This window comes from Agrilus planipennis, unplaced genomic scaffold, assembly GCF_000699045.2.
Source record: "Agrilus planipennis isolate EAB-ADULT unplaced genomic scaffold, Apla_2.0 scaffold8, whole genome shotgun sequence".
Classification (NCBI taxonomy): domain Eukaryota; kingdom Metazoa; phylum Arthropoda; class Insecta; order Coleoptera; family Buprestidae; genus Agrilus; species Agrilus planipennis.
The window spans coordinates 3,382,375-3,390,399 of NW_020442461.1; the positions used below are offsets into that span (position 1 = coordinate 3,382,375).

At 33.9% G+C, this 8,025-nt stretch overlaps 1 protein-coding gene across 2 annotated transcripts in view; it reads right to left on the minus strand.

Annotated features, from left to right (window-relative positions):
• Positions 1 to 1,059: 1,059 nt before the first annotated feature.
• Positions 1,060 to 8,025, minus strand: part of LOC108734045 (neutral ceramidase) — an 11,981-nt gene continuing 5,015 nt past the window's right edge. For both annotated transcript variants that reach the window (XM_018465434.2, XM_018465435.2), the window contains exons 3-14: positions 7,451 to 7,594; positions 5,675 to 5,851; positions 5,144 to 5,271; positions 4,679 to 4,877; positions 3,889 to 4,098; positions 3,703 to 3,822; positions 3,436 to 3,630; positions 3,152 to 3,382; positions 1,911 to 2,006; positions 1,688 to 1,855; positions 1,518 to 1,630; positions 1,060 to 1,323 (exon numbers count right to left, since the gene is read on the minus strand). In XM_018465434.2, coding sequence (XP_018320936.1) covers positions 1,140 to 1,323; positions 1,518 to 1,630; positions 1,688 to 1,855; positions 1,911 to 2,006; positions 3,152 to 3,382; positions 3,436 to 3,630; positions 3,703 to 3,822; positions 3,889 to 4,098; positions 4,679 to 4,877; positions 5,144 to 5,271; positions 5,675 to 5,851; positions 7,451 to 7,594 — 1,965 coding nt within the window. In that variant the 3' untranslated portion in view covers positions 1,060 to 1,139. The remainder of the gene's footprint in view (positions 1,324 to 1,517; positions 1,631 to 1,687; positions 1,856 to 1,910; positions 2,007 to 3,151; positions 3,383 to 3,435; positions 3,631 to 3,702; positions 3,823 to 3,888; positions 4,099 to 4,678; positions 4,878 to 5,143; positions 5,272 to 5,674; positions 5,852 to 7,450; positions 7,595 to 8,025) is intronic.

The following is an 8,025-nucleotide window of genomic DNA, read 5'->3' on the forward strand; positions in this document are numbered from 1 at the left end:
AAAAAACGAAATGACTTTCCGAACAACCCTATAAATTTATTTACCTAAAATTTTTCTTGTTTAATATTTTTAAAGAATAAATTATTTTACGTCCAATTAATAATTTACTTCTTTTATTAATATTTTTTTAATAAAAACCTGCCAAAAAGGGATGAAATGTTGTTTATTTATTGTCCAATTTCCGCCGACGTTTCGCCTTTTAGTCCAAGCGTTTATCACTAAGTAATCTATCTATTTGCACCAAAAGGCGAAACGTCTGTGGAGATTACGTAATAAATAAAGAATATTTCACCCCTTTCTGGTCTCCTTATCGAAAAAATACTAAAACAGAACAAAGGGTTAATTTTTTATGAATAAATTACTCGTGAATTCTCAGTAAAAGACAAAACAAATGTAGTATCCAATTAGCAATCGTTTAAATAATTGAATTAAAATAGTGTTTTGTAAGTTAGTTTCATATTAAACGCTTTAAAAAATCTTTAATAACTTACCACTTAATATTTTTCCGTAGAAAAGACTTTTAGATCACAAGAAGCACTTCTACAACACACGCGAAAACACCTTCGCGACTACGAAAACTGAAACTACCTTACAATTAATTTTCTGTAACACAATGTGTATTCAGGTTCATACTGAAGCTAATCTTGACCACTTGATGTCCTGTTGTTTGTTCAGTTGATACAATAACGGCTCGTCCTTATCTAATTCAAATAAATTTAACCTTCTTTGACATTAAAAACAAAGCAACAACACGCTAACAAAGATCCGTATCGCCATTTGTTTTAGCAGTATAAAGACAATTGAATAATATAAAACAAAAGTATTGTTTCGCGATGTCAGGACCGGACCTTTATTAAAACGCCCAATAAATTAACAAAAACCGTCAAATTCCGCCGTGGTAAATGGTGTTCGAACGTCAGTGAATGCTAACAAAATTGTTTTTTGAAATTATTAGTAACTTTTTACACTTTATACACTTACCTTAAACATCGAAGAAGCCTGAATAATCTTGAGAAATAATAAAAAGCAAAATACCTACGAGTTTTATTAAAAAAAAAGTTAAATTAGTATTTTATTAAAAGTATTACAGTTTTTTACGTATTTCAGGTAATATTTACAAAAATTATTAAAACATTGATTTAATTATCAACAACTTCGAACGCTTCCGTTAATCCTTCGTAAGGATGGATCCCACCAAATATGTATCTATAAAATCCTATGTGACGTATCCTGTAAGTTCCGAGCTCAGTCTTCGATCCCGTCTCCCATTCAATAATAGCTTCACTGTTTGGAGAAAGCTTTGAGCTTTTCATCCATATAAACCTAAACAGAAGAATAATATTTTCTTTTTATTATGCAGTAGATAAACAACTGCAATAAATTAAAAAACAAAAGGAAAACATAAAAAAACAAACAAAAGAAAGACGTAGATTAAACAAACGAAGTCTAAAAACAAAATAAAAAAGAGAGAATGGATGGTAGTAAAAAAAATACAAAAGGACAAGAAATCATCTTACTTTGTTTCCCAGTTGGAGTCTGTTGCCACCACATCCCAATTTTCTTTATTAAATTTTTCCACAGTTAAAAATGTCTTTCCGTGCATTAAATTATTTCGGGGATTTCCAGATATCTAAAATAATGTATAATTATTATGTTTTCCATGTACCTACTCAGGGACAATACTAACGAAAATAGCTTTTACCACTTCGCCCCTTTTGACCCGTTTATGGGGTTGCTGGATGCATTCGCCAAACCTGTTGGTAAACCCTGAACAATCAAAAATAACGGGTGGCACCAACGAAATAAGTTTATTAGAAAAATCAGGTGGATTAGGACCTGGGTCGATTTTCCTATCCTAAAATGTAACCTAACATTTAATAACATATTTATTTTATTGTTTTTAATATTACCAATAACAGCGAGTTCGTTAATTCTCTGTAAACTTTTAAGTAAATTGTTAATGTGTGCGGACCATAAATAGTTGAAGCTCCTTCGTACCTCTGCAGCTAAAAACAGAGATTGTTTGGTCACTTTTGTTTAAAGGAATTTACGCACCTACACCTAAGATGGCCGATAGAGGACATAAAACCTTTTGATTATTTCTGGTTATGAAAACGTTTCAAATGCATCATTAAATAGGAACGTTATTGATGTTCTTCATTAGATAGGAAACAAACGGAAATATAACTTATTTTAGCTAACTCAAATACATAAAGTTTATTCCATTTCATTGGTACGATAACGAAAACTGCTAGTTTGGCCTTTGCAGTTTAATTACTCCGTCGAAACTTTACCGCCACAATTCGAAACAAGTCAGCCGTGTGTTACAAACAAAAGAGCTTCTACTTTATTGGATAGAAACATTTGGCATTAACTCTATCTACGTGCCGTTTACCGAACAGTTATTAAACTATCATTACCGTTAACGGTTAATGGCGCCGATTTTATACCCAACCTCAGATAAATTAGCGCAGTAAACGCTTATTGTGTGTCGTTAATTATATGAACCTACGGTATTCCTGCAATCGCTTATTGATTGTACACAGTTTGTACCTAATCGTTTTGTACGTATATTTTTATTACGCTACAAAATAATACAAGCAACGATCGATTGAATCCTTAACGTCGTGTATGCACATCCTACAGCTGAGTGCTTTGCCGAGTCTCTGTCAACGAGAAGAAACGCGCGCATACGTACTGATACCCCCACTCTTTCTGTACCGCGCGTAGGTGTCGATACCCCCACTCCTTTATACCGCGCGTAGGTGCCGATACCCCCACTCCTTTTCTACTACCGCGCGAGAATCATAAAGCGCCCGATACCGCGCGAGAATTGCTCGCCCTGAACCGCGCGTTACTGTATTACATAATTGAGTGTATCTTGTGAACCGTTTGCGATATTTCGCTCGAAAAAGTGGCAAATTACTCAGAAAATAATCCTCTATAAGCTCGTATACATCAGACGAATAATTTCAGTTGTTTTTGGGCAAGAGGCAGAAATATGTAAAATACATTCTTACAAAAAAATGTATAGATATAGTTAACGCTGTAATAACAACAACAAAAATACCTCAATATTATTTATTTACTCACCTTATTCAATCAAAATGTAAACTACACGTTATAATTAATAACCATGTGTATGACTTACCTGATATTCTTCTGGGGTGGTAATGTAATCGCTGTAGACGTTACTGAGGCCAGCGATTATCACTTTCCTGACACTTCTTCCATTTTGCTGATAAGCTGCGGCGATAGCTTTTCGGAGGCGTCTTCCAGACATTGTGGTGAATTCGCCGGGAACTGCGCCAATGGCCACATCCCCTAACAATGCTACTTGAACCGATACAATTTTCGGTTGCCACTCGTAAGGAAAACTGATCTATACAATAACAGCCGATTAAAATGGTATTATCTTCGCTTTTTTTATTGTACCTTTCCGGTGTTCAACAAAATGGGTTTCGGATAATGACATTCCTTTTCGTCGGATGTGGGGGCGGCAATTAGGTCCCTTAAAGTATTCCACATCCTGTTTCCTGTCAGGGTGGCCTGTTTAAAATCGAATTCTCCAGGACCATCGGTCGTACCAGCAGCAAAACTGTATCCCATTGCTGGTAAACATCCTCGTACCTAACAGGCGATAAAAAAAATGACGATGGAAATTCGAAACGTTTTTGCTAATTTTGCTGGTTATAATAGTACCTTGATCGAAGACCCATTGCGGGCTATATAATGGGCTGTTTGTTTGGGCATGTCAACAAATTGATGGCCTACTCTGAGTGGACCAAGGACCTCCTGCTCGTTCCCATTTCCCCACAGTTCCTATGGAGAATCAAACGCATTCGTTTATGGGATGTTTTGCACTTATTATAATAATAGACGTTTAACCTTTGCCTTTTCGAAAAGCCTTGTTGCAATCAATCTGGTGCTTTCGAACATGTCACGACCGGGTCCTGAAGCGATGCAAATTTTCGCCTCGCCGTCACAAGTACTTGAAACATCGTTGCACGGAAGCCCAGAATTCAGACAGTGAGGACCCTTTATATTCGGCGAAACATCGCCAAGGTTGCTTGAAGCAAATGAAGCGACAAATGGACCCTAAATAGAGGAGTCCAAATGTACACAGTCTTTTCGTTCGAATTAAAAACAAAAATTATTAAACCTCGATAAGTCTATTATTTTAAAAAGCTGCTGGTCATTTTTTCTCAGGCCCTGAACTCAGCTTGATTTCAAATGGGAAATCCCATTAAGTTGAACTGTAGTTCATAACACCTTTCTTGAAGTTAGCTTCAAATATTGCAATGATGCCAACATAAACTAAATGGCGAAAGCGCGTAGGAGCCGCAAACAAAACACGTTTAATGTTTTCCAGTAATTGTTGCAATAATTGAGAGTCCCCCCTATGAAGTTGTTACGAATATTGCAATGTTACCAACTGTAACTGTTAGATTAGGTGTAAAATCAACCTAACCTAAACTTATCCTAACCTGATCTAGCGTTTCAAAAAGAAGGTTGGCAGCATTGTGAAAGTATGATACATTGCGGAGCTAATTTCAGAGAGGATGTCAGTGAACTCCATATCTACCAAAATTACCTATAGCTTGGATTTTTACAATATCGAAGTGCTTTAGTAATTAGTTTTTAACGTACAGTTATTAAAAGCTGTTTTAGTACTTACCTTTCCTGGAAGGCCTCCATTAGCATATTCCTCAAACAAAATGGATGCGTAACCGACATTATCAGACGATACCAGACGATTTGTGTTGTTCATCGAAGTAGGATGAACAGCGAACCAGTTTATTACCCCTAATGGTTCATTATTGTATGCTGATAAAAACTTTAGTTGCGTCATTTCTTTATCAACGTCGTATTTATACCTGGCAACCAAGAAAACTACCTGTAATATTACTAAACTTCAAACCTACACTAAAATTGAACACGTTTAAGATAAGTTTTACAGGTTATACGCAGTTTCTCAACAATACTCGAAGTAAAACAAATGAAAATCAGAAAAAAATGCCTATCTACTCCTTTGTTGCCTACTTATTGAATGAAAATACATTACACAACCGTCAAAATTGTTGTACATAGTTAGAAATAAGTTTAATATTTCATATAAAATAAAGACTTACTTATTACTTACTCATTCCTTTCTTCCTCGGGGTTGAACAAGTATGCGGCAGGACTACGATTTATGTTAACGTTTAATAGTTCTCCTGAATTCAAAAAAATTCTAGCCTCAACCATTGAATTATGAGCCCTAAGAATAGACTAAAAAAGGATTTCAATTTTTAATCGAACTACAGAGTATTGTTTTGATCCGTTTAGTGTCATTTGATAGATAAAAAATTGAACAGCGAAATAAGGCTTAGAATTGAGTCCAAAATTTTCAGTAAACGAAATACAAAGAAACAAACACCTTATTAGACCCAATTATTATTAATTATTTTTTTAACTTCTTTGCTTGTTTACAAAAAACGACTACCTAAGGCTGCTTTATTTTTAATTCTTTCAAGGAAAGTTCAAATAAAGTTAATCAAACTTATTTAAAGTACATACAATGATCTCGTATATGGTTTCAGATACATAGCAACCCTTTAAAATATTGCAAAAATTGTACATAAATAACTTTATTTTATTAGTCCAATTGCTTTAATTAAAGAACTTGATTTACCTGAGTTATTCCAGAAACTAAAGCTGTAAAAGTCTGTTTAACAAAGCCCAGGCTGGGTAAGTCAAACAAAAGGTGCATTAGGAACCCACCAGGTGCTGAATGGGTGTGGGTACCGCTTAAAATAAAATTCTGTTCGTTATACAGTGTGCCAAATTTTCTGTTTAATCTTTCTAGTACCTAGAAATTATAAGATAAAAATTACTTTATATTATACGTACAGGGTGTTCCACCTAAGACGGTTTCGTCCACAACTCTGTTATTATACATTAATTTAATAAAAAAAATTTCATAAAAGTGGTCTGGAATTATATGGTGTACTCATATACAAAAAATATTTTCAGTTCAATTTCTATTACTATGAGGTTTTAAATATAAAATAATCTACTTTTTCCTGGAAAACTGTTAAAGATAAATATTTAAAATGTAAAGATACACCAGGTGTTTCAATTAAAATAACGACGGTAGCGTCCAGAAGAAATGGAACACCCTGCATGACTAAAAATAGTTTTTGTATATGCACCATATGATTCCAGAACGCTTTTATAGAAACATTTTTTTTATTAAATGTATAATAACAGAGTTATTGACGAAACCACTTTAGGTAGAACACCCTGTATGTAACGTCGACTGCCAAAAACATCTTCAATGCCATCGCGGTATTATATTCCTGTTATTATATTACCGATTGTTGGCATTCCCTGTGGATAAATATAACTTCTTTTCCGTAGATATTTACCCAACAAAAATGCCATCAGATACATTTCATTTATTGGGAAATATTAATAATAAAGCAAAGAACAATTCTAACTTTTGTCATGTGTGAAAAAAATACCAATTCAATTCTTCGGGCAATTCAAAAAATACATGTACATGTGTGTACTTATCCGCTGCTTTTTTTGTAGAACGTGTTCCATTGCCTATCTCCGCATCGAAAACAATTTTATCAATTCTTTACAGAATCAGAGGTTTTTTATTCATATTCAATCGTATTCAATTTATATATGTACGTATTACAAAGAAAAAACTAACACAAGAGTAAAATGTAAGATACAAATAACCTATAATAGATATTAGATAAAAAAAAGTTTCCAGAAAGCAAAAACAGTAGAATAAATAGTTATATCGTTACCCTAGGGACATTTTTTGTCGTTATTAGAGAGCTTCTTACCATTGGCTTGAATGGTAAATTTGCCAGACTACTATAAGCTGATGTTATACTTCGTTTACATTTTGTAGCGATGTGACCTTCAGTTTGACCGGCGCAAAGTAGAAAAGAACAGCACTATGCCAGAAAAGGAAGGAGACAACTCTTGATCAAACTCTTAACCGGTGAGGAGCGTATAATACGTACAGTACTGCACGGAAAAATTGACCATTTTATCAACTACAACTGCATTGCTCAAATGTGCTGTTATTGGTACCATTTACTACTGAAAATATCAACGAGATATTTATTTATATTTGAAGACATATTAGAGGCTTCAAAGCTTGTTTTCGACTCACACTACTATTCATGATTGAACAAAACTTTCGGCAGGTACTGTATGAAAAAGTATGTTCAATGAACAAGAGTCGAGAGTGTAATGAGCTTTTTTCTCCCTACCTACGATTTTGCCAGCACGCATCCAAAACATTGGAAGGAGCACATCGCTAGAGAAAGTAAACGAAGTATACGTCAGAGTTGTTGTTATAACAGATGTTATTTTATGTATATGTATTTATTTTACATTAAAGATGATTTATTAGGGATCTTAGGTCTCACACAATTTCACTTACTTCTTTTCTCATGGCAGGGCCTATCATCCCAACATCCACACTAACGAAAAGCATACGATTTCCGTTATCTTCTATAACAAACGCCCTGGAGTATTGTCTCAAGTGCAGTCCCATTCCTTTTTGTTCCAATTTCGCATATCCCATCTAAGAAAATCATTTGTCATTTGCGATTTTATCAAATAACTACTAGCAATTTAATTTTATTAATGTTAATATTATTTATTTAAAATTATTTAGTTTCATCTAATTTTGAATCTGAACGTGACGCTTGACGAAATTGTTTTCTTTATGTAGGTATTAGAATAATGAAAATTCGCAGCAATTGGAGCAATGAAACAAAATTTTAACTTTAACCTTTAATTTTTTCAGCCAAATTACTAAATAGCAGTTACGCAAATTAATGGTAATGTATTTAATTGGGTAAAACACCGTTGGGCACAAGAACGTCGTCAATGTGCTTAATATTAGCAAGAACAACAACTTTTTATCATTAAACAACACTAAAATATGCATGTTGTAATCTCAAGATAAATTAGCGAAAGTTACATTGAACGTCTATTTTACTATATATATAT